The sequence below is a fragment of the Schistocerca nitens genome, chromosome 1, assembly GCF_023898315.1.
Source record: "Schistocerca nitens isolate TAMUIC-IGC-003100 chromosome 1, iqSchNite1.1, whole genome shotgun sequence".
Taxonomy (NCBI): domain Eukaryota; kingdom Metazoa; phylum Arthropoda; class Insecta; order Orthoptera; family Acrididae; genus Schistocerca; species Schistocerca nitens.
In genome coordinates this window covers 661,398,858-661,426,662 of record NC_064614.1, presented here as the reverse complement: position 1 = coordinate 661,426,662, position 27,805 = coordinate 661,398,858, and the positions used below count along the sequence as shown (strand labels likewise).

Genomic DNA, 27,805 nt, shown 5'->3' with positions numbered 1-27,805 from the left:
TTATGAACAAATTTAATAGACAGGCTATAGAAAAATGCTGCTTCCAGAATCGGTAATTTCTTCACCTCACAAAAGAGAGCAAAGAGTTGAATTCTGGGATTAAGTTGGAAAAGTCGTCCAGGAGCCTAGTGGATACACAGCAGGACTGTCCTGCCACACATTTTTTGGTATAATTGCTAGAAATACAGGACATTCTCAAAGAATGGGAACATGTTCATCAGTAAAAGATTCTATCGATGAAGGGTTCATTGCACATTAGGAACATTGACAACTGCAGTTATCTGAATGGACTAAAAGTAAATAGTTCACAACATATGTATGTTGTTGTGGTGGTTGTTGTTGTCTTCAGTCCTGAGACTGGTTTGATGCAGCTCTCCATGCTACTCTATCCTGTGCAAGCTTCTTCATTTCCCAGTACCTACTGCAACCTACATCCTTCTGAATCTGATTAGTGTATTCGTCTCTTGGTCTCCCTCTACGATTTTTACCCTCCACACTGCCCTCCAATACTAAACTGGTGATCCCTTGATGCCTCAGAACATGTCCTACCAACCGATCCGTTCTTCTAGTCAAGTTGTGCCACCGATCCCTTCTTCTAGTCAAGTTGTGCCACAAACTTCTCTTCTCCCCAATCCTATTCAACACTTCCTCATTAGTAATGTGATCTACTCATCTAATCTTCAGCATTCTTCTGTAGCACCACATTTTGAAAGCTTCTATTCTCTTCTTGTCCAAAATATTTATCGTCCATTTTTCTTTTCCATACATGGCTACACTCCATACAAATACTTTCAGAAACAAATTTCTCTTCTTCAGAAATGCTTTCCTTGACATTGCCAGTCAACATTTTATATCCTCTCTACTTCGACCATCACCAGTTATTTTGCTCCCCAAATAGCAAATCTCCTTTACTAATATAAGTGTCTCATTTCCTAATCTAATCCCCTCAGCATCACCCGACTTAATTCGACTATATTCCATTATCCTCGTTTTGCTTTTGTTGATATTCATCTTGTATCCTCCTTTCAAGACACTATCCATTCCGTTCAACTGCTCTTCCAAATCCTTTGCTGTCTCTGACAGAATTACAATGTCATCGGCGAACCTCAAAGTTTTTATTTCTTCTCCATGGATTTTAATACCTGCTCCGAATTTTTCTTTTGTTTCCTTCACTGCTTGCTCAGTATACAGATTGAATAGCATCGGGGAGAGGCTACAACCCTGTCTCACTCCCTTCCCAACCACTGCTTCCCTTCCATGTCCCTCGACTCTTACAACTGCCATCTGGTTTCTGTACAAATTGTAAATAGCTTTTCGCTCCCTGTATTTTACCCTGCCACCTTCAGAATTTGAAAGAGAGTATTCCAGTCAACATTGTCAAAAGCTTTCTCTAAGTCTACAAATGCTAGAAACGTAGGTTTGCCTTTCCTTAATCTAGCTTCTAAGATAAGTCGTAGGGTCAGTATTGCCTGACGTGTTCCGATATTTCTATGGAATCCAAACTGATCTTCCTCGAGATCGACTTCTACTAGTTTTTCCATTCATCTGTAAAGAATTCGGGTTAGTATTTTGCAGCCATGACTTATTAAACTCATAGTTCGGTAATTTTCATATCTGTCAACACCTGCTTTCTTTGGGATTGGAATTATTATATTCTTCTTGAAGTCTGAGGGTATTTCGCCTGTCTCATACATCTTGCTCACCAGATGGTAGAGTTTTGTCAGGACTGGCTCTCCCAAGGCTGTCAGTAGTTCTAATGGAATGTTGTCTACTCCCAGGGCTTTGTTTCGACTCAAGTCTTTCAGTGCTCTGTCGAACTCTTCACGCAGTATCATATCTCCCATTTCATCTTCATCTACATCCTCTTCCATTTCCAAAATATTGTCCTCAAGTACATTGCCCTTGTATAGACCCTCTATATACTCCTTCCACCTTTCTGCTTTCCCTTCTTTGCTTAGAACTGGGTTTCCATCTGCGCTCTTGATATTCATACAAGTGGTTCTCTTTTCACCAAAGGTCTCTTTAATTTTCCTGAAGGCAGTATCTATCTGACCCCTATTGAGATACGCCTCTACATCCTTACATTTGTCCTCTAGCCATCCCTGGTAACCATTTTGCACTTCTTGTCAATCTCATTTTTGAGATGTTTGTATTCCTTTTTGCCTGCTTCATTTACTGCATTTTTATATTTTCTCCTTTCATCAATTAAATTCAATATTTCTTCTGTTACCCAAGGATTTCTATTAGCCCTCGTCTTTTTACCTACTTGATCCTCTGCTGCCTTCACTACTTCATCCCTCAGAGCTACCCATTCTTCTTCTACTGTATTTCTTTCCCCCATTCCTGTCAATTGTTCCCTTATGCTCTCCCTGAAACTCTCTACAACCTCTGGTTCTTTCAGTTTATCCAGGTCCCATCTCCTTAAATTCCCATGTTTTTGTATGTAGTGGGATGTATTATTCAGATTTTTGAGGAAAGTAAAGTAAGAGGAAATGTGATGTAGCCGAGGGACAAGAGTGTTATCTCCCAAATGTCATATTGAGAGGAAAAATGTTAAATCCTATTAATGTTTCTGAGCTCTCATTTTTGTATGCAAACCACTTTGCCAGCACTAGTTATGGACAGATAATGTAACAAAATCGTTAATGTTACTTTCTTTAGGCCTTCAATAACAAGAATCATTTAATGGAAGTTTAATTTTTAGTATCTATATATAGGGAAATATGGGTTGAAGCCACAGCTCCTTCTATCAAAAAAGATATATTGCTTCATTTGATTCAACTACCTTGATAACTATTTTGTAACATTAAGCCGGTAGTGTAGTGATGACATAGTGTGAGAGGGGATATGACATCTACATCTACATGGAAACTTTGCAATTCGTACTTATATGCCTGGCAGAGGGTTTGTTGAACCATTTTCACACTATTTCTCTATCATTCCATTCTTAAACAGCGAATGGTAAAAACTAGCACTTGAATCTTTCTATGCAGGCTTTGATTTCTCTTATTTTATTACGATGTTTGTTTTTCCTTAAGTAGTTTGGCATCAACAAGATGTTTTTGCATTCAGAAGAGGCAGTTGGTGATTGAAAGTTCATGAAAAGATCTCACTGCAACGAAAAATGCATTTGTTCCAATGAGAAACAATGGAAAATCCTGGATGGAATGTAACTATATTATGAAAAGGAAAGTTGCTCCTCACCATATAGTGGAGATGCTGAGGCGCAGATAGGCACAACAAGAAGATTGTTCCCAATAAAGCTTTCGGCCTATAAGGTCTTCAGTGTGGCTGCAGTTGCCTTAGATGCAGTCGTGTGTGTGTGTGTGTGTGTGTGTGTGTGTGTGTGTGGTCTGTTTTTGACGAAGGCTTTACAGGCTGAAAGCTTTATTTGGAACAGTCTTTTTTTGTTGTGCATATCTGTGACTCAGTATCTCCTGTATATGGTGAGTAACAACTTTCCTTTTCGTAATCTTGTTCCGATGTAAGTTGTTCAGAATTGTAATCCTTAGGTGTTTAGTTGAATTGACAGCCTTTAGATGTGTGTGATGTACCCTGTAACCAAAATTTAATGGACTCCTTTTAGTACTCATGTGGAAGACCTCACAATTTCCATTATTTGTCACACTTCACATATGTATCATTTTGTAAACTGTTTTGATCAGATGAAGACTTCTTTATAGTAAATGACAGAACACATCTGCAAACAATATAAGAGGGTTGCTCAGATTGACTCCTAAATCATTTATATAAATCATGAACAGGGGAGGGCCTATAACACTTACTTGGGGAATGCCGGATAAACTTCTTTTTTTCTCTATGACCTTCGGTCAGTTACTGCGATCTGTGACCTTTTTGACAGGAAGTCACAAATGTAGTTGCATGACTGAGACAGTACTCCATAGGAACACAATTTAATTAGAAGCCGCCGGTGAAGAATGGTATCAAAAGCCTTCTGGAAATCTAGAAAAATGGAATCAAGTTGAGATTCCTGCCAGAAGAAATAAAGAGCTAGTTGTGTTGCACATGAACAATGTTTTTGGAATTAGGAATTCATGCTGGCTGTGTCAATAGATTTCTTTCTTTGAGATAATTCATAACATTCAAACACAGTATATATTCCAAAATCTTACTGCAATACTTCTTATACGTGACATTTTTACATTTGATTACTAGAGATAAATTATTTGAAGTCACATATGAAAGTTGACTGAGTATTTCATTTAATTTTTCAGTAGTTCAGTTGTAAGTAACACTTTCATCCTTCCAGTTGATATGTAATGATATGGGTTGGAATTTTACAATTTATGGTCTCACATCCTGAATCTCCATTAAATAAGTTGTTGGGTGCCACATAAATCACTGAATCACAGCAAAGAAATTTGCTTGTCACTTTTTACATTTCCTTTGTTGACTTTGTCATTGTTTCATAATGAAAAATTAGTTTGTTTTTAGCATATTGTGACTAAATAATTTAATAGATTATATTTTGAGCACTAAACAAAGGGTAATTTTGAGCATTAAAGAAATAAAATACCAGTTAGTGCACCCACCAACAGACTGCAAGATCTTGAAATGTAAAACATTTAATGAGACAGAGAGATAGGTGATATTTGATGACATCTGTTACAGTTTGTGAATCATTAAATTTTTTTTTTGTGGTTTTGTGTTTTAAGACTTACGGTTCTTTATTTTCAGCACAATGCAGATAGCTTTTGATGGATTATTTCCTCGTGATAATCCAAAAAACACGAGGTTTGCAATAAATTTCTTCACCTCGATTGGTTTGGGTGGCCTAACGTAAGTGTACCATTTAATTATTTTACTCAGTCTCTGATGTGTGGGCTGTGGGATTACAGTTTTTCTTCTTCCTGCAGAGATGAGCTGCGGGAACATCTAAAATCTCAACCAAAAGTTTCCATGCTACCTGCTTTGATGAAGGCACTCAGTTCCTCTGATAGCAGTTCAAGCACATCAGATTCCTCAGAAAGCAGTTCGTCCGATACATCATCAGGTAAACAATACTCAATGATTATGTAGCAGACAGTATTCAAACTATAAAGGAAATTTACCATTTTCAAATTAATATATATTATGATCCATGAAACCTTACTAGGTCCTTTATAAATATGTATTGTGTTTTTGATACATAAACTCATATATAATGACTGCCCTACATCAAGGTTACAAAAAATTTTGAATTCTGTAAGTGCTCTGTTAGGCCCTAAATATTCATGGTATTTATGATGTTATTCAGAGATAACATCGTTACATTCAGAGAGCTGATAATCATAGAAAATTATTGCAAAATGCTAGATAATTTACTACTTCACATAAAGATTAGGGGCTGACTCAATTCAAGCAAGTGTAATGATACACAAGAACAGCCAAATATATCTTAATTATTTTCATTGCACAATTGTGGTAAATGTCAGCAGTGCAGTGAAATACCTACATTTTCACATCTGTAGTAATTTAAATTGTACTTGTAATGATACTTAAAAATAAAACCCAACAAAAAGATAGTAAGCACATAAAGGCAGTTGTAGGTGTGTGAAAATGGTAACAAAAAAGGTAGGTTGTCAAACCCTGAATTTCACCAGGACACTTGAGCCAATTTTGTGAATATACACGTGTATGTTCTATAAAGTGCTGATGATGAGAAGTTTTGTGCACACATACATGTATGAGTATGCTTTAATGGCTTTGGGGGTCCTCCAAATCTAGGAATCCTCCTTTGCTGTCACTCAGTAAAGCTAGCTAAGTTCACATTGTGTGTGCAGCCATTAGCTTTGTGCAAGGAAAGGATAACTTTGGATGTGTAGTATCAGTATTTGTTTCTTCTTAGATTTTTTTCCTCAGTGTTCGTTTCTTGGTTGAATAAGGGCCAAATATAAATCCTATGAAGAAGGATGTAGTGTGATGCTTGATTACTTTTATTATGAAATAAAACATTTAATCAAGAATAAAGAATAATTTTATTGCTGAATAATTCATAATGTTAGATAAAGTTAAAAAAAGAAACCAAACTCTCCTCTCACCCATAAAAGACTTTAAACCTGTTTTCCTGGAATATATTACAAAAAGCCAAGGAAGTAACTATAGCACTTTAAAGGTTATGTAAATTTAGTATGACTCATTTGTGAACATTCATCAAATTGCAGGCTCCAGAGTTAGCTGTACAATTTCAGAATAACCACATAAATCCAATTTTTCAGAAAAGCAGATGTTATGATGCACTTCTTTAGAAATAATATATGCTTTAGCCTACAGCCACATTTTCTTTACACAGTTGCTTGGGAAGTGAGCATCACAACTATGTGCCAGGGGATGGCCTGAGAATGGTACTGTGTACTGAAGCTGGTAGCCAGTAGGCAAAATAAATAAAAAAAAGAATTGCAACTATGGACTGAAACAGTAATTATATCTAAAGTATATAGGTTGCTGCATTGGGACGGTAATGTAACTCTCGTACAAAGTTGATGTTTTCGTATCTCTCATCTTACCCATTCTTTTGTATGTTTTTTAAATTTAGGAACCACATCCAACAGAATTAATGACACATAACATCGAGGTTCAAAGAAGAGCTATGTAATTCATCTTAGATTTTAAATAATTTTGGAATAAAGGTAACAACTAAGTGATTAACAGAGAGGTGTTGAATAGTTGATACACATGTTTATGTGTGCGGTGAGGCGGGAGGTGGTGTGTGTGTGTGTGTGTGTGTGTGTGTGTGTGTGTGTGTGTGCGCGCGCGCGCGTGCGTGCGTGCGTGTGCGTCCCTTTCAATGACTCGAACTATTTGATGAGTTTTTACCTTCACTCCTCATTGTTTACAGTCCATCAGGACTTTCCATACTCTGTTCATCATGGATTTTTCTAGTTGTGAGAGTCACATCTGTACACAACAATTAATGGATGAATCCAGCGTAGGCCCTAGTCCGGCTGCTGCTAGTCTCTGACCAGCAATGGAGGATGACACAGAATGTTGCAGGGAGTCCATTATTTGTTCTCCGATGGCAGGCCCAGATGTGAGGGGGCTATGTTCTAGCTACAGTCAGGTAACACTCAACTAGCGAGGGGGTTATGATGTGCTTGGAGCACAATGAAACGATGCTACCTTGCGGAAGTCAGACATGGTCATTCCGTGATGACAGGTATGCATGCTCTCATGTTGACATCTGACCGTGTCCTCTGGGTGCTTCTCTTTTTTTTTTTTTATCAGGCATTGGTATTTTGAGATTGTCAACACTTTTTACAGTGAGGAGATTAGAGATAACTACTACTGCTCACAGCACAAGCCCCATTCACAGCTTCTGGGTGGGCTCTTACCATCTGACAGAAGCTTATCATGGCACGTCAGATATATGGGTTCCCTGCCAGTCGAGAAACATTGGAATACTAAACTATTTCTGCTGCTCTATCCTAGAACTGATTTTCATAATTTTTCAGTCTTGTGTGTGTGTCTTTCAATGACTCAAAATTACCTTCATTCCATCAGTACTTTCCACACCTATACACAAAAATATTAATGGATGAATCCAGATGAAGGCCATTGTGTCTTATGAAAAGGTTGGTCTTATACATATGTAAGAGGATTATTGTAAGAAAGATTGCCAGGTGGAAGAAACATTAGGGAAAAATAGCCCCCCCCCCCCCCCTCCTCTCTCTCTCTCTGTGTGTGTGTGTGTGTGTGTGTGTGTGTGTGTGTGTGTGTGTGTGTGTTAGAGAGAGATAGAGAGAGAAAGAGAGAGAGAGAGGGAGGGAGGGAGGGAGGGAGAGTGAGTGTGTTTGCTCTTTCGAAGGACTTGTGGGAATACTACGCACTGTCTGCTCTTTTTTCTTATGTACATGTCTGCTGTTCACTGTCCCCATCATTTGATAGTTGTGATATTTCTTCAGATTGTACAGTAGATCGTTGGCATATATTGAGGTATATATGATGATTATGATGATGTTTGATTTGAGGGGCGCTCAACAGCATGGTTATCAGCGCCTGTACAAATTCGCAACCTTTGCTCAGTCCGACCTTGCCACTTTCCTTATGAAGATGAAATGATGAGGACAACATGAACACCCAGTCATCTCGAGGCAGGTGAAATTCCCTGACCCCACCGGGAACACGACCGCAAGACCACGAGCTGCGGACAGATATATTATCTGGCATGATAAAAAAGTAATAGGATTTTTTTTTAAATTTCATGGGATTTATAAATTTATTTGCAAATATTTTCTTTATTCTATTTTTTAATCATGGTGGTAGACATGTTCCTGATGTATGTTTGCATTTTCAGCTGTTTTTAATGTTTAGTTTATTGTTGATAGTCGAAAAGATTAAGCTTGTTTTCCGTTTTGTTGACAGATGGTATTGCGAGGATAGTAGAGACCTCTTAAAAAAAAAAAAAAACACCTCTTAGTCTCAAGGAGTGCTGCAAACCAATGAGATACATGGCTGCTGAGGTGGAGCAATCATTAGGCGATCTCCAAGGAAACTGCTGCACCTCAGTTGTATAAGGCTTATTTAGGCAAGCATTGCTCTTGTCTGGGTGGACCCTTATTTCCCTATCTGCTTGTGGGACTGAAATGGAACCCTTGAAATATCCTCTTCTCCCAGCGAAATGGATGGGCTGCTGGTAGGTACCAACACACCAATCCAAGAGGGCTTGTCTGGCTAGTCCTCCTCATTCAGGAATTATTCAGAGTGCTGCCATTTATAGTAACAGACTGCATAATGTGTTTTTAGCAGCCAAATGGAAAGAAGGCAGTTTTGTGAAAGTTTAATTTTTTTGTATCCAAAAGGTATTAGAGGCAATCTGTGGCAATTTAAAGTCTGTCATGTGCTTGCGAAATGGGACCCTGTTGGTAGAAATGCCTAGTTCCAACAAGTAAAGGAGCTCCAGTGAGTAAAATGCCTCAGAGAATATGGAACTGAAACTGAACTGCACACCACCTTGAACTACAGCAAAAGCATTGTGTCACACAGAAATTTGGTTAATATTCCAAAAGAGGAACTGAAAGCTGAGTGGGGCAAAGAAGGTATTGTTGACGTGCAAAACGTCATGAAAAAGGTGGATGGTGATTGGATCAAATCAGACTCATTTATACTTACATTTAACAGCATGAAACTTCCAGAGCTTGTTGACTCCGGCTTCCTTCACCTAGGTGTGCGGGTTTCCCAATACAAAGCACTGTTTAAATACCAGCACTTTGGTCACAATTCTCTTGGTTATAGGGGAAGAAAAGCTTGTGACACTCCTCCAGCGTGTGTTAACTGCTGCTCTGAGGATATGGCATAGGGGTGCAGTATCTTCCTTAAAGAAAGGAAGATCCAAGGGATAAAAACAACAAAGTACATCCCATATAGTGAAGCCAGGAAGATCTGCAAGGCCGCCATGCAGCCACTCACATTCACTGCCTCCTTTGCTTCTGTTATAAAACAGCCAGTCCAGAAATTGATGCTGCTACACAAATGGAGATTGCTACTGTCAGCACTAATACCCATGCCTATACCTCCTCTCAGAACATCAGAAAAATCTGTGGTTGCTGCTGTTCTGGGGTTTCCTGCCCCTTTGACAGCTCAGTCTGGTCCGCTGTCAAGTGCTGCCATTAACCATAGCCATGGTTGTGGCTCCAAAGCCTTCCCAGGGCAAAAAATCAAAGGCAAAGAATCAGCAGCTCGTCTCTTCCGAACACCAAGCCTCGACCCATTACGGGCCCCTCCTTGGTGGAAAGACAGGGGGAAAGTGCATCCCCCATGATAAATGGCTCCCATACTGCAGTATAACATAAGTGCGTTCAGGACACGTATGGAGGACTGAACCTCTAGCACAGGAATGTCCCTTGGGCGTGCGTTTGAAGGAAACATATTTTAAAGTGTCTGATGCCCCTGTACTATGAGGCTGTAGCTTTCATCGAAAGGATGACCTGACTGGGGAACAGGCCGAGGGAGGGGTTGCTGTGTTTGTCAATGTGTCAATGACATGCACCACTCCTCTGCTCTCATCTTGGTTACTGACCTACAAGCCATAGCCATTGCAGTTCATGTGGGTCAGATCATCATTATCTGCTCATTGTACTTACCTCTGCAGGTTGTGATAGACAGTGAGGCTCTCGTAGGTCTTAAAGAACAGCTCCTCTAATCATTTCTTCTACTGGGTTATTTCAATGCCCATAATGTATATTGGGGCTTGAACAATACTTGCCCTAGCAGTCAAGTCTTAGGGAACTTCGTAATATATCAGGAACTGTGCAGTCAGTTACACAGATGGTACCGCTCATTTCTCAGCTGCTAATGCGTCGGCCACAGCCATCAACTTCTCTTTTTGCTCTCCAGATCCTACAGACTCAGCTCAGTGGGAAGCAACTGATGACCTTTGGATGGTCAGGCGGGCTAACTGGATCCTACTCAGTCACCTGGCTGTGTTTGAATATTATGAGAGTGTCCAGAAAAGGGTGGACCACATCACACAAGTGATCCATCATGCCGCTGACTTATCTATCCAAAGTCCTCAGCTCACCTGGGTAGACTGATGAGTGCTGCTCAACAAGATGGGACAAGCATGCGGCTCTCTGACAGTTTAAATATCTCCCACCAGCAGACAACCTCACAGCCTTTTGAGTCACAAAAGCCAAGGCTCGACGCGTAATTAACAAGAGGAAGTAAAGGTCATAGCAAGCATTCCTGAACTTCATCAATCGTTCCACATGTTCTACAAAAATATGGGAGGCCATCAGGAGGACTTCTGGTAAACAGAGTTGTTTCCCAGTAGCAGCAGTGCTGAAACAGAGGTGTCTCCAAACAGGGAGAGACATGAAAGCCAGAACTCAGAAGGTCCTGACGGTCTTAAAGTGTCTAGTCTTAGGTCATGAGGAGCAGACAAGGAAGTTTTATCGGCCTTTCATGTGGTAGCAGCTAGACTATGGGTGCACAGTATATAGATCAGCGAGGCCCTTTTATCTGCTGATTATTGACACTATCTACCATGAGGGAATTAGGTTGCCCACAGGTGCTTACAGGACCCGCCCCACCCAGTCTGTTTGCTGAGCCTGGGAAACCATCACTCCCCAGCTGGCGGCAGCTGCTCATGGTGCAACAGGTATGTAAGTTCCTCACTGCTCCGACTCACCTGCACACCATACTGTTGCTCATCCATCTCAGGAAAGCCTTTTCTCCAATCCTCAAGAAGCAACAAAGCTGTTTGGGATCTACATGCAGCATGTTCTGGAGTCGTTTTGTGTGGAGCAACCACAACACCAACACCACAGAGGCCCAGAGTGATTTTAGATTTAGTGCAGTACAGGAGAGATTGCACTCCTGCATATGTTTTATACATTGTTTTATGACATTTTAACTGAATAACACAGCTCTGTAGCTTATTTATGGATGGGTCAAAACAGAGGGCTCCGTTGGTTGCTTTCTTGTTTTCCCCAATTGTATTCTCAAGATCTGACTGCCTCGAGGCTTTAATGTTTTCAACACAGAATTATACGCAATTCTGCAGGCACTGGACCAGATGAGATGTGGTTGTTGTTGTTGTGGTCTTCAGTCCTGAGACTGGTTTGATGCAGCTCTCCATGCTACTCTATCCTGTGCAAGCTTCTTCATCTCCCAGTACCTACTGCAGCCTACATCCTTCTGAATCTGCTTAGTGTATTCATCTCTTGGTCTCCCTCTACGATTTTTACCCTCCACGTGGCCCTCCAATACTAAATTGGTGATCCCTCGATGTCTCAGAACATGTCCTACCAACCGATCCCTTCTTCTAGTCAAGTTGTGCCACAAGCTCCTCTTCTCCCCAATTCTATTCAATACCTCCTCATTAGTTATCTGATCTACCCATCTAATCTTCAGCATTCTTCTGTAGCACCACATTTCGAAAGCTTCTATTCTCTTCTTGCCTAAACTATTTGTCGCCCATGTTTCACTTCCATACATGGCTACACTCCATACAAATACTTTCAGAAACGACACCCTGACATTTAAATCTGTACTCGATGTTGACAAATTTTTCTTCTTCAGAAACGCTTTCCTTCCAATTGCCAGTCTACATTTTATATCCTCTCTACTTCGACCATCATCAGTTATTTTGCTCCCCAAATAGCAGTGTGGTTAGAGTACTGAATTCCTTGTCTGTTCTGATTCCCTGAGTGCTCCTTACTCTCTACAGTGACTGTACCCAGCAGATATAGTGAATATAGCAGTCAAGGTGTCATTTCACATCCTCAATTAGTTCATTGTGCCGTCCCCTTGCTTGCTCTTACCTCACTTTTGAGGTAGAGAGTCATGTGACTATGAGAAGACTAGAAGTGACTGTTGATAAACTGTGTCCCATTAACTCTACAATGTAACTCCTTCTGGCCATGCAGGGTGGATGAGAACCAACTTACTCGTCTTCGCATAGGCCACAGCTCTATGACACAGGGCTTTTTGGTCTGGTGAGAGGGCCCTCCAATGTGTTGTGGTTGTGGCTTACAGATTGCAGTTTGCCAAATTTTACTAGACTGTTTTATTTTTGGACCAAAGGGCAGCAGCTCGAAATTTTAGGGTGCTGTTTTTAATGTGTTATCCGGGTGGCTAGCTCATACATGGTTTTGGTAAGCGATCAGTGAGCCACATATTGCTCTGAATCTCTTTTAGTTTTTCTCTAGCCTTAATTGTGTTTTAGTTGACAGTTTTCACACATCTCAGAATTTGTGGCATTGTTTTCCATGTTGTGAGCTTGTGTGATTCTGTGGATCGTAGGTGAGATTGGGATAGAGAGAGTGCAGTCCTATCTCAGTTTGCCATTTAGTTGTTGTATTGCATTTTCTACATTATAGTCACTTTTGTTGCCCGCATCTCGTGGTCGTGCGGTAGCGTTCTCGCTTCCCACGCTCGGGTTCCCGGGTTCGATTCCCGGCGGGGTCAGGGATTTTCTCTGCCTCGTGATGGCTGGGTGTTGTGTGATGTCCTTAGGTTAGTTAGGTTTAAGTAGTTCTAAGTTCTAGGGGACTGATGACCATAGATGTTTAGTCCCATAGTGCTCAGAGCCATTTAGTCACTTTTGTTTCTATTGATCTGCATATGAGCACTGATAACCTTGATGTCGAACACCCCTAACCCAAACCCAAACACACACACACACACACACACACACACACACACCTTGTACCATCTTTCACAAGTAGGATATAGTACAGTTTGTTTTCTCTCTCACATGCTGCATGGTTGCTTTTTGAATGTAACTAGTGTAATTGTGGGAGAAATGTTCTGAATGTTGGAGGTGTGTTAAAAAAAAAAGTGAAGTGAATTTGTGCTATAAGCAGTGTGTGTGTGTGTGTGTGTGTGTGTGTGTGTGTGTGTGTGTGCGCGCGCGCACACACACACGTGATTTCAAGAAATGCTGCCCCCTCCCCCCCTTCTTCCTACTTCTGACCCACTGTTCCCAGAATTTCTTCAATTTGTGAATTTTTTCTGGAATACACTATCTCTGGAGACAAGAAGTTCTCGCATTGCATTTTATTGATGTTTTATAACTGTTACTATTAATTGCTGAAAAAAGGCTCCAATGAGAGTGGGATGAATGGTGTACAACAGGAGTGTGATGTTGTTGAGCAAACTGCAGATGAAGAGGAGCATGATTACATGATTAGGTGTCCTTACACTGAAGAACGTATCTCCTGTTACAAATTGTTAACATGGCTGTATTACACTTAGTTGTGAACTCTGAACCACGGTGCAACTTAACTTTTTTTACATTAGTAAATAACTGCCACAGATGAAAGAAGTGATAAGCAACAGTAAAAAAATGACAGAACTCAGTGAGGATCAAACACAGGAATTCAGGTTTTTAATATGACATTTACCCACTTAGCCACTCATTCACACAGGTAGACAAATAAGTTTGTAGGTAACAGCGGTGAGCAGCCCACCTTCTTATTAGAATATATGACTCAACCATGACAGTTAAAGGAAAACATGGAGTCTCAAACAAAAACCTTAGGTAAAAGAGATGGAAAAACATCTGATCATCCGTGGCTATTCATGCCCACTGAATCATTTGAGGAAGTGGTGACCAAAAATATGGGTGTTAAAGTCTGCTTGAGAGACTCAAAATGTCCCCTGACTCCTTTGCTAACTACCAAAAACTCCTCATTTCAATTAAGAGAAAAGGCAAAAGGTAAACAGAAACATCACCAACAAAATGGTTCCATTACAGTAGTGTTTAAGGATACCAACGGGAAAGCTGAAAGTCTGGCACAGGGTGACCTCTGTTCTTTTATTTTTCAGGAACCCACATTTTAAACTTATTAATTGTACTGTTGTAGTCCCCACCACTAATGTTTCTAGGGACATTGCCAAAATGGGGGAAAGGATGTAGAGAGGTTATTTGGTTACAGATCCTCAAACAGTTGCTACCAGGCCTCTGTGAAGGAAGCAGATATGTCACATACTCATATGAGACAGCATTATCAGCACCTTACAGAGTTTGAAAGGCACCTCATTATGGATCACCATGTGGCCAGGCAGTTGAACTGTGCAATATCCAGATTTATAGAACATTCGTATGTGGCAGTGGCCCAATTTTGCCTCTTCAAAAATGCTGCCAAGCCCGCTAACAACACTAAACATGAATAACACTAATGCGCTCTGATGACCGTTCTACTTATTACAGAGAATTTGCTGATCTAATCATTTATATACATGCTCACGTGTGTACATGTATGAAGTGACATTGTCTTCTGACCATGTCTTCTGGGAGCTTCACTTTAACTCTATTCACCATGAGGGGATGAGACATAACTACAGGGCTATTACAAATGATTGAAGCGATTTCATAAATTCACTGTAGCTCCATTCATTGACATATGGTCACGAAACACTACAGATACGTAGAAAAACTCATAAAGTTTTGTTCAGCTGAAGCCGCACTTCAGGTTTCTGCCGCCAGAGTGCTCGAAAGCGCAGTGAGACAAAATGGCGACAGGAGCCGAGAAAGCGTATGTCGTGCTTGAAATGCACTCACATCAGTCAGTTATAACAGTGCAACGACACTTCAGGACGAAGTTCAACAAAGATCCACCAACTGCTAACTCCATTCGGCGATGGTATGTGCAGTTTAAAGCTTTTGGATGCCTCTGTAAGGGGAAATCAACATGTCGGCCTGCAGTGAGCAAAGAAATGGTTGAACTCGTGCGGGCAAGTTTCACGCGTAGCCCGCGGAAGTCGACGAATAAAGCAAGCAGGGAGCTAAACGTACCACAGCCAACAGTTTGGAAAATCTTACGGAAAAGGCTAAAGCAGAAGCCTCACCGTTTACAATTGCTACAAGCCCTGACACCCGATGACAAAGTCAAACGCTTTGAATTTTCGGCGCGGTTGCAACAGCTCATGGAAGAGGATGCGTTCAGTGCGAAACTTGTTTTCAGTGATGAAGCAACATTTTTTCTTAATGGTGAAGTGAACAGACACAATGTGCGAATCTGGGCGGTAGAGAATCCTCACGCATTCGTGCAGCAAATTCACAATTCACCAAAAGTTAACGTGTTTTGTGCAATCTCACGGTTTAAAGTTTACGGCCCCTTTTTCTTCTGCGAAAAAAACGTTACAGGACACGTGTATCTGGACATGCTGGAAAATTGGCTCATGCCACAACTGGAGACCGACAGCGCCGACTTCATCTTTCAACAGGATGGTGCTCCACCGCAATTCCATCATGATGTTCGGCATTTCTTAAACAGGAGATTGGAAAACCGATGCATCGGTCATGGTGGAGATCATGATCAGCAATTCATGTCATGGCCTCCACGCTCTCCCAACTTAACCCCATGCGATTTCTTTCTGTGGGGTTATGTGAAAGATTCAGTGTTTAAACCTCCTCTACCAAGAAAAGTGCCAGAACTGCGAGCTCGCATCAACGATGCTTTCGAACTCATTGATGGGGACATGCTGCGCCGAGTGTGGGAGGAACTTGATTATCGGCTTGATGTCTGCCGAATCACTAAAGGGGCACATATCGAACATTTGTGAATGCCTAAAACAACTTTTTGAGTTTTTGTATGTGTGTGCAAAGCATTGTGAAAATATCTCAAATAATAAAGTTATTGTAGAGCTGTGAAATCGCTTCAATCATTTGTAATAACCCTGTACTATGTGTACAACACCAGCCCCATCCACGGCTTCTGTGCTGAAGGTGGGAAGCTGTCTCTTACCATCTGACAGGAACTTCTCATGGCACTTCAGGTATATAGGTTCCCAACCATTTGAGAATAATTGGCATACTTAACTTTCCTGGACTTTTCATTTAATTGACTTTGAGTCATATGCATGCAATGAAGGCATTTGAGATCCACACAAAGCAACACTTAGTGGCTCTGTGAGACAAATTTCAATCCAAACCCAGTACTAACACTGTGCCATGAAATTTGATGAAATTAAATGGATTTAATGAGTGGAGTCTCTTTGTTGCCATCTGGTGTTCACTGAACATGTCGACGAGATCCATCTACCGTATGAATTTATTATACTTGATACAGAACTGTACCGAATGTGAAGGACATTGGGGCACATTAGATATATTAATGTTTAGAATTTTTTCATCTCTTCAGACTTTCTCCAGTACCCTTCAGCCTGTAAAATGGATTTACCCACCAGATAAAATTGTCCAGAACACCAAAGAGGAATTTCTCTACATGTAAATGATGGGGTAGGTGGTGTCACAGCATGAGAACTAAGGTACACAGAAATGCGGGGAAATTAATGTTACAATGTACCAACTATCTGGGGCGAAGTGTGATGGGGAGTGAGGGATAATAAGCTGCAGCTTGGCCTTGACATTCATCCCTCTAATATATAATGTTAAATGGCATAGAAATTCGATTCTTGTTTTCCTTGGTTTACCTGATTGGGCTTATATTCAGGCAAGAGAAAGGAGGCCAGTTTATCTGCGGATCCATCGTCTTATTTGAGAAGATGACAAATTAATATGTTATGACCTTTAAGATTTTATGATATGTCTGATTTTCTCCATAAATTATTATTTGTTTCTTAATGTGCAGCCATTGTAGCTGACTCATCCAGATGTTTTTTCCACATTTTATTTATTTTGTAACTGATATGTCTGGCACCGATTTCTGTGTTTGACCACAAATCAGCTTTACCAGATTGTGCAGTAACGTACATTAATTTGAATATGATTGTGGGTCAGCAAGGGAGAGAATGATTTTAACTGAGTTTACGCTTTTTGAAATTTTATGTGTTTTGACATTTTCAACTCAGACTACATTTCACCATGGGAAGTCCAGGTTGGAATATCAATATTATGAAAAGGATAGATTGATACTCACCATATAGATGACATGACGAGTTTCAGACAGACGCGACAGAAAGACTGTTACATATGAACCTTCTACATAAAGGGGGGGGGGGGGGGGGGAAGCACACACATTGATACAAGCAAGCACCACCACACACAAATGTATGATGCTATTTCCGGCAACTTTAACCAGACTGCAACAGAAATGGGTCAAACAGTAGCAACAATCCAGAATGGGGCAGGGAAGGAGGAGGGATATCAGGTTACGGATGGGGTAAGAGGAATTGGCTCTGCATGGTGAAGCATGCAGGGATTAGAGGTTGCAGGACGGGGCTGCCAGTCGCAGCATTGAGAGGCTGTGTTACCTAGTCCACAAACAGATTTCCAATGCCATATCCCTGCACACCCCCAGTCCTCCCACTGCCTCCAAGAACCAGCCACAAAGGAGCGCACCCTTCATCACCCAATACCACCCTGGACTGGAACAGCTGAACCACATCCTTCATCAGGGCCTCAGTTATCTATCATCATGCCCTAAAATCAGGGACATTCTACCCAAGACCCTCCCCACCCCTCCTAAATTGGTGTTCCGTCACCCACCCAATCTCCACAGCACCCTAGTCCATCCTTATGTCACTCCCAATCCCAACACCTTGTCAGAGGAATCATATCCCAGTGGAAGATCCAAGTGCAAGACCTGTCCAATCCATTCACCCAGCACTTCCTATCCAGTCCTGTCATGAGCTTATCCTGCCTCGTCAGAGGTCAAGCCACCTGTGAGAGCAGCCATATTATATAACAGCTCTACTGCAAACACTGCTCCGCTATTTATATTGGTGTGACTACCAACCAGCTGTCTACCAGGATGAATGGCCACTGCTAAACTGTGTGGCCAAGACAAAGTGGACCACCCTGTAGCACAACATGCAGCTGTACATAATGTGCTTGATTTCAGTGATTGCTTCACAACAGGGGCCATCAGGATCTTCTCCTCTACCACCAGCCTTTCTGAACTCTGCAGATGGGAGTTATCCTTACAACTTCTCTGGTCCCAAAATCATCGTGGCCTCAACCTATAGTAACTACTGTATCCACACCCTCCTCCATATGTCCTGTCACCTCCTCGAAATTCGCTTTCTCTATCATCATTGTGCACTGCTCTTTGACAATGCACCCACTGGTATTCCTCCTTCTCTGCTCCTCTCCTTTCCACTCTCTGTTTCGACCCCTCTCCGTCCCCCATAACCTCCCAACACTGTGCCTGCAGCTCTGTCCTGCCACCTCTAGTCCTTGCATGCTCTGCCAGGCAGTCCTGATTCCTCTTCTCCCACCTGTAAACTGCTATCATTCGCCTTTCTGTGCCCTGGCTCTGGACTGTTGCTCCAATCTGATGTGTTTCTGTTGCAGTCTGGCCAGAGTCGCCAGAGATAGTGGTCATGTGTATGAGAGGTGTTCTTGCGTATGTCAATTTGTGTGCATTTTTTTCTTTTTTGAAGAAGGCTTTGGCTGAAAGCTTGTGTGTAACAGTCTGTTCATTGGGCCTGTCTGCAACTCAACATGTCATCTTGTGGTGTCCAGAAAAGGAATCCCTGATTTCAAAATTAAATATCTCGAAAGCGTAGATTGATAGAGGAATGCAGTAAACAGTATGTTTATTGTGAAGTTTATACAGCAGTTTGAAATAATAGTTACAAAAGCTGCTAACAGATGGCGCTGTAATCGCCATACGTAATGCCTAGTATAAATAGTGATCCGAAGCCCAGAGCGATCAGTTCCACTATTGAAACGTGAAAGGAGGTTAGCGTACCGAAGGAAGATATTAAAACCATGTACTCCATTGAACAACGCGTTTTTCTGGTGCTAGAGTACCACAGGTTAGAAGAGAGTCCTACGGCAACAAGGCGAAGTTTTCAAGCACGATTTAATGTTCCAAAATGACCCGATGCGAAAACCATTCGTACGCTCTTCGGAAAATTTCAACGAACAGGCAGTGTAACTGATGATCTAGTGGGGCATGTTGGCCACAAGCAAACCGCAGTTACACCTGAAAATATCGCCACAGTTTCTGGAATTATTCAGCGAAATCCAATGTCATCCGTCTGTAGAATTGCATCTGAGACTGGTTTGAAGCATTCCAGCACGCAGAAAATACTGAGAAAGAGCCTACACATGTTTCCATTCAAAATTCAAATGCACCAGGCCATACCCGTTCGAGCTGTGCAACAAAGGGTTGCCTTTGCTAATCAGATGCTCACAATGATTGATAGTGAAGGATTTGATGTTGGCTGTATCTGGTTTACAGATGAAGCACACTTCCACCTGAATGGATACGTGAATAAGCAGAACTGGCAATTTTGGGGTTCCGAAAAGTCATATTGGTGTGAAGCAAAACTCCTGTATTCTCCTAACGTTACTGTGTGGGCTGCAGTATGCAGCAGAGGCATTATTGGCTCTTTTTTTCATTCGGGAAACGGTCACTGGTGCACGTTAAGTTGCAATTTTGGAACAATTTGTCGCCACACAGCAAGTGTTAGAGGATCGACTAGGTACTGGTTTATGCAAGATGGAGCCCGACCATATCGGACCGAACAAATGTTTCGCTTTCATGAGGAATATTTCGGGAATCGAGTCATTCCTTTGGAATATCCCAAATGTACTGGTGCAGGCATGGATTGGCCTCCATATTCACCGGATTTTACTCCCTGTGACTTTTTTTTGTGGGGCACAGTGAAAGACATGGTGTACCCGAAGCATCCCGCCACGCTGGATGAGCTTGAATCGGCGATCTCTGTGGCATGTGAATCCATTTCGGTTGAGACACTACGAAATGTGATGGTGAGTTTCATTCTTCGTTTGCGCCACCTCTGTACTGCCAATGGTGAACATTTTGAAAACATTGTGATGTGATTGTTCGCAAAGATTGTTTTCATACGATTATTTCACTTATGTATGCTGATATGAGCGTACAGTGCCATCTGTTAGCAGCTTTTGTAACTATTATTTCAAACTGCCGTATAAACTTCTTACAGCTTTCACAATAAACATACCATTTACTGCATTCCTCTATCGATCTTTGTTTTCGAGATATTTAATTTTGAAATCAGGGAGCCCTTTTCTGGACACCCTGTAGTAAGTAGCAATGTATCCTTTTCATAATACTACATTTAGTAAGGACACCAATAATCTTAAAACGCAAAACTCACTTAAAAGCAGTCTGTTTCAAGATTTGTGTGTAGGTCCATCTGACATTAACACCTAAGCACATTAAAGGTTGTTGCATGATATTTTGAAACAGTCTGTTTGAACATGTATCATAATTTGATACAAAGTAGTGGAAATATGCTAAATTTGCTTCTGCATCAGTGTCTGCATCTCTTACCCATGGTGTGTGACAGAGACTACTTGATGTGCATGGAAGAATACTGTTTTGCTTCAGTATAAATCTGTATTTCTCTAATTTTACTTTCGTGGTCATTAATTATCATATTTATCCTACTATAATATGAGGCATTTTCTCGAATTAGTCATATGAAGGTCATCTTAAATTCACATGTTAAACCATTGTTCCTGAGGTCAACCCATTGTATCGCGTTCGGGAGGACTATGATTCAATCCCGCGTCCGGCCATCCTGATTTAGGTTTTCCGCGATATCCCTAAATTGCTCCAGGCACATGCTGGGATGGTTCCTTTGAAAAGACACAGCTGACTTCCTTCCCCATCCTCCCCTAATCCGATGAGACCGATGACTCGCCGTTTGGTCTCTTCTCTCAAACAACCCAACCAACCCATTGTAAGTTGTGTAATAGTTTAATTGAGAGGTCATCTTACATTTGCAGATAAAGTGTTGACAATTGAGGTTGCACTCAGATTTAATTGGAAGAACTTGGAAGGGTGAGAAGGGGAACGGTGGCACCAGTTTGTCCAACTGGTTGGATGAATTTGAGGTAGGGAAGAGTGAGCAGGTAGCAAATTTCATCATGCTTCCAACTATGGAAATGTATACCATGTGTCTTGTCTTTTTAAGAACATCACCACACTTAAACTGCAATTCACTTGAAGCAGTTGTAGTCGGAACTAAAACTGAACAAATACTCCACAGTATACATTTCTATGGGAGAAATTAATGCTAACTTTTCAAAAGCAGCATAACAAATGAAACATGTGCTTCAACTATGGCTGCTATTGATGAACAGCACTGTTAATTTTGAAGGTTGTCTACAGTGTTAAATTCGAAGTGGTATGAATTCTGCTGATTCAGTTGTAAGTTGCCGGAGAGGATTTTAATGTATGGATTCAACTTCTTGGAAGTGGTGTTCATCCCAAAGAGCAAATAAATTATTTCAGTATTAGTATAAAGACTGGTTTGCATAGTAGACTTCTGTCAGATTGTAAGTGAAATTATCCCAAGAAAAATTTTATCTGTCTTAAACATTCACCATTTACATCAAATAGTTTTGCTTATTGTATATTTGTCATAACAAACTAACTTTTGGATTGGGCTCATATCTTTTTACCAACAAAAAAAAATTCTATTTCATTTTACAAATTTGAATAAATAGATATGTCACAATTAAAAGTAATTGACACAAAGTTGTCGGGTAAAACAGAAGTACTAGCTGGCATTGTCCAAGGAACTGTTGTTGGCCCTCTGCTGTTTCTGATCTTCGTAAAGTACACTGAATCACCAAAGAAACTGGTATTGGCATGCATATTCGAATACAGAGATATGTAAACAGGCAGAATAAGGTGCTGCAGTCAGCAATGCCTACATAAAACAGTAAATGTCCGGCACAGTTGTTACATCAGTTACTGCTGCTTCAGTGGCAAGTTATCAAGGTTTGAGTGAGTTTGAATTTGTTATAGTTGGCGCATGAGTGATGGACACAGCATCTCCAAGGTAGCGATGAATTGGGAATTTTCCCGTGCGACCATTTCATACTCGAGTGTACCTCAAGTATCAGGAATCCAGTAAAACATCAAATCTTAAACATAATTGTGGCCAGAAAAAGATCCAGCAAAAACGGGACCAACGATGACTGAAGAGGATCGTTCAACATGACAGAAGCGCAACCCTTCTGCAAACTGCTGCAGATTTCAATGCTGGGCCATCAATAAGCGTTAGCATGAGAACCTTTCAACAAAATATCATCGATATGGCCTACAGAGCTGAAGGCCCACTCATGTACCCTTGATGACTGCATGACCTAAATCTTTACACCTTGATTGGCCCGTCAACACCGACGTTTGACTGTTAATGACTGAAAACAAGTTGCCTGGTCAGATGAGTCTCATTTCAAATTGTATCGAGTGGATTGACATGCGGTTATGGATACAACCTCATGAATCCATGGACCCCGCAAGTCAGCAGGGGAATGCTCAAGCTGGTAGAGGCTTTGTAATGGTGTGGGGCATGTGCAGTTGGAGTTATACGGGACCTCTGATATGACTCGGACAGGTGACACGTATGTAAGCATCCTGTCTGGTCACCTTCATCCATTCATGTCCATGTGCATTCCGACCAACACACCACACATCCAGAATTGCTACAGAGTGGCTCCAGGAACACTCTTCTGAGTTAAAATACTTCCACCAGCCACCAAACTCCCCAGACATGTACATTATTGAGCATATCTGGGATGCCTTGCAACGTGCTGTTCAGTAGAGATTTCCTCCCCCTTGCACTCTACGGATTTATGGACAGGCCTACAGGATTCATGGTGGCAGTTCCCTCCAGCACTACTTTAGACATTAGTCGGGTCTATGCCACATCATGTTGCATCACTTCTGCGTGCTCATGAGGGCTCCACATGATGTTAGGCAGGTGTAACAGATTCTTGGGCTGCTCAGTGTATTTAAGAGACAATCTGAGCAGCCCTCTTAGACTGTTCGCAGATGATGCTGCCATTTGTGTTCTTATAAAGTCACCAGATGGTAAAAGCCAATTTACAAAATGATTTAGACAAGATATCTGTATGAGACAAAAAGTAGTCCATAGAATTTCAATTCATGATAAATCATACAAATCTAAAGGCTGTGAATTTAACTAAATACTGAGGGATTACAGTTATGAATAATTTATATTGGAATGATTACATAGATAATGTTGTGAGGAAAGCAAACCTAAAACTGTAAATTATTGGCAAAGCAATTAGAAAATGCAACAGGTTTACTAAAGAGGCTGTATGCACTACAATTGCCTGTCCTTTTGTGAAGTATTGCTGCACCGTACAGGATCCGCATCTGATAAAGACTGACGGAGGACATCGAAAAAGTTCAAAGAAGGGCAGCTCGTTTTGTATTATTGCAAAATAGGGGAGAGAGTGCCATGGATATAGTATGCATATTGGGGTAACAGTCATTAAAACAATGGTGTTTTTCACTGCAGCAAGATGTTCTCATGAAGTTTCAATCTCCAACTTCCTTCTCCGAATGCTTACTAGGAGCAACCTTTCATTTTAAAGACAGCGTAGTGTACAGTACCACCGTTGCTATCGACTGTTGTATCGACCTTTGTATCATACAGGCTTTTGTATGTTTTGCATAGAACAGCTTACCGTCAGTGAGAGAGCACTGCGAGTTCCTGCTGCTAATAAGGCGAGTACACTGTTCGTTTATTACATATCTTTACGAGTTTCAAACAGGAGCGAGTTCAGAAATGGATAGGCACTGTGATTGCTGTGTACAGATGCGAGCTGAGTTGGTGACTCTTCGCTCACGGCTCCAGGCAGTGTTGGTTTCCGTCACACAGCTTGAGGCTGCTGCCAAGGGGCACACTGTGGGGGGTCGGACATGGGGATGCGAGGGACGTCAGGTGCAACACACGTGTCCCCCAATTGATCCACTGCTGAGGCCGCCCCAGGTACTGCCTGCACTGAGGTCGACCCCTCACCCGTGGTTGAGTGGGAGACCATTCCAAAGTCTGGCAGGCAGCCATGGGGCCGATCGTAGGGCCTCCCCGGTTCGTTTGACGAACAGGTTTCTGCCGTTATCTGTGGCGGATGAAGTCTCTGAGCCAGATGCAGTCGTCTACCCTGTTCCAGAGGAAGCTTCTTGGCCCACAAGGTCTGGGCCCTCACAGAGGGTGGTTTGCTGGTAGTTGGGAGCTCCAACATTAGGCACATAATGGGGCCACTTAGGAACATGGCTGCCAAGGACGGGAAGGAAGCCAGTGTGCCCTCTGTGTGCATACAGGGGGGAGTTATTCCGGACGTGGAAAGGGTGCTTCCAGATGCCATGAAGAGTACTGGGTGCATCCAACTGCAGGTGGTAGCCCATGTCGGTACCAATGATGTGTGTCGCTTTGGATCGAAGAAGATTCTCTCTGGTGTCGGGCAGCTAGCGAAAATGGTAAAGACTACCAGTCTTGCTTCCGAGATTAAGGCAGAGTTCACCACCTGCAGCATTGTTGACAGAACAGATTGTGGTCCTTTGGTCCAGAGCCGAGTGGAGGGTCTGAATCAGAGGCTCAGATGGTTCTGTGACTGTGTAAGCTGTAGATTCCTTGACTTGTGCAATCGGGTGGTGGGTTTCCGGGTTCCGCTTAATAGGTCCGGGGTCAACTACACACAGGAAGCGGCTACATGGGTAGTGGGGGCTGTGTGGAAGGGACTGAGCGGTTTTTTAGGTTAGAGGGTCTCAGGAAACCACAGAAAGGGCATCCGTCTACAAGGGGGCAGGTAAAACACAGTAAGATAGTTGTAGAAATAATTGGTATTGCAGTTGTAAATTGTTGTAGGTGTGTTGGGAAAGAACCAGAGCTCCAAGCCTTAATAGATAGCACTGAAACTCAAATAGTTATAGGTACAGAAAGCTGGCTAAAGCCGGATATAAGTTCAGCTGAAATTCTATTGGCACCCACTTAGTTAGGGAGAAATGATCATCAAGATAAAATAAGAGAAATCAGGGCGCGCACAGAAAAATTTTAAGTGCTTGTTTTTCCCATGCGCTGTTCGAGAGTGGAACGGTAGAGAGACAACTTGCAGGTGGTTCATTGAACCCTCTGCCAGGCACTTAATTGTTAATAGCAGACTAATCACATAGATGTAGATGTAGATATACACTCCTGGAAATTGAAATAAGAACACCGTGAATTCATTGTCCCAGGAAGGGGAAACTTTATTGACACATTCCTGGGGTCAGATACATCACATGATCACACTGACAGAACCACAGGCACATAGACACAGGCAACAGAGCATGCACAATGTCGGCACTAGTACAGTGTATATCCACCTTTCGCAGCAATGCAGGCTGCTATTCTCCCATGGAGACGATCGTAGAGATGCTGGATGTAGTCCTGTGGAACGGCTTGCCATGCCATTTCCACCTGGCGCCTCAGTTGGACCAGCGTTCGTGCTGGACGTGCAGACCGCGTGAGACGACGCTTCATCCAGTCCCAAACATGCTCAATGGGGGACAGATCCGGAGATCTTGCTGGCCAGGGTAGTTGACTTACACCTTCTAGAGCACGTTGGATGTCACGGGATACATGCGGACGTGCATTGTCCTGTTGGAACAGCAAGTTCCCTTGCCGGTCTAGGAATGGTAGAACGATGGGTTCGATGACGGTTTGGATGTACCGTGCACTATTCAGTGTCCCCTCGACGATCACCAGTGGTGTACGGCCAGTGTAGGAGATCGCTCCCCACACCATGATGCCGGGTGTTGGCCCTGTGTGCCTCGGTCGTATGCAGTCCTGATTGTGGCGCTCACCTGCACGGCGCCAAACACGCATACGACCATCATTGGCACCAAGGCAGAAGCGACTCTCATCGCTGAAGACGACACGTCTCCATTCGTCCCTCCATTCACGCCTGTCGCGACACCACTGGAGGCGGGCTGCATGATGTTGGGGCGTGAGCGGAAGACGGCCTAACGGTGTGCGGGACCGTAGCCCAGCTTCATGGAGACGGTTGCGAATGGTCCTCGCCGATACCCCAGGAGCAACAGTGTCCCTAATTTGCTGGGAAGTGGCGGTGCGGTCCCCTACGGCACTGCGTAGGATCCTACGGTCTTGGTGTGCATCCGTGCGTCGCTGCGGTCCGGTCCCAGGTCGACGGGCACGTGCACCTTCCGCCGACCACTGGCGACAACATCGATGTATTGTGGAGACCTCACGCCCCACGTGTTGAGCAATTCGGCGGTACGTCCACCCGGCCTCCCGCATGCCCACTATACGCCCTCGCTCAAAGTCCGTCAACTGCACATACGGTTCACGTCCACGCTGTCGCGGCATGCTACCAGTGTTAAAGACTGCGATGGAGCTCCGTATGCCACGGCAAACTGGCTGACACTGACGGCGGCGGTGCACAAATGCTGCGCAGGTAGCGCCATTCGACGGCCAACACCGCGGTTCCTGGTGTGTCCGCTGTGCTGTGCGTGTGATCATTGCTTGTACAGCCCTCTCGCAGTGTCCGGAGCAAGTATGGTGGGTCTGACACACCGGTGTCAATGTGTTCTTTTTTCCATTTCCAGGAGTGTATTTTGTTGGCGTCCACGTGCATAGGGAGAAATGATTATCATAATAAAATAAGAGAAATCAGAGCTTGCATAGAAAGATTTAAGTATTCATTTCTCCTGTGCACGGTTTGAGAGTGGAATAGTGGGAAAACAGCTTGAGGATGGTTTGATGAACGCTCTGCCAGGCACTTGGTTGTGACTTGTGGAGTAACCATGTAAATGTAGATATGATGTATTCTGCTAGCTGAGCTGATATTTAGGGGTTTAGCTCAGTTTCTCTTTCACTGTATTTTATTGTCTGAAGGTGCAATATTGTACTAAAATTTAATTTTCCAGACTCTTCATCGTCTTCAGAGGAAGAACCTAGGAAGTCAAAAAACCCTAAAAAAAAGAAAAGGAAAAAGACTGCAGACAGTACAAAGAAACAAAAAACTTCTGCAAAAAAGAAGAAACATAGTAGATGAACGCCTGGAACAGTGGTGGATACTGTGAAGTGTGTAAAATTTGTTGTTGTGGATCAAATTGTTTTACAATTTTATATTCAGGGAGATGTTTTATTGTAAGTCATCAGTGAAATGTGTGCACATACTGGAGCAAAGATTATTACTGCCACAACACGTATACTTTTATTATTATTATATTAACAAAGATGTTAAGTTCGTAATAGAATAAAGTTGTAATATAATCTATGAATTCTTTGTAGTTTTGGAGTTAAGTACATTTTTGAATGTTTCTACACACACTTTCTCATTTTTATCTATTTTGCATGCTTCTGTCCATAATACATCAAATTTTTCCTCATCCAGTGCTGTTCCGGTTTTCTGGAACATTTCATAAATTTCTTGCTTGCATCTTGGCTGAAAGTTTTGGAAACAGATGTATGTATCACTTTCATATCAGAATTTAATGAAAATGTTCTTATATAGCGTGATAGAAACTTTCAAATTGACACACACACACACACACACACACACACACACACACACACACACACACACTTACAGGTAAGCCAAGAAACCTTAGGCTCATGGAAATGACACTGTAAAACTTTT

The 27,805-nt window shown here is 42.2% G+C and overlaps 1 protein-coding gene across 1 annotated transcript in view; it reads left to right on the top strand.

The window, feature by feature from the left end:
- The window catches only part of LOC126259146 (pre-mRNA-splicing factor CWC22 homolog), a 137,282-nt gene extending 109,844 nt beyond the window's left edge, over positions 1–27,438 (top strand). Inside the window, exons 8-10 of the mRNA XM_049955696.1 lie at positions 4,699–4,800; positions 4,878–5,014; positions 27,090–27,438. Of these exons, the coding sequence (XP_049811653.1) occupies positions 4,699–4,800; positions 4,878–5,014; positions 27,090–27,217 (367 nt within the window). The 3' untranslated portion in view covers positions 27,218–27,438. The remainder of the gene's footprint in view (positions 1–4,698; positions 4,801–4,877; positions 5,015–27,089) is intronic.
- The last annotated feature ends 367 nt before the right edge of the window (positions 27,439–27,805 follow it).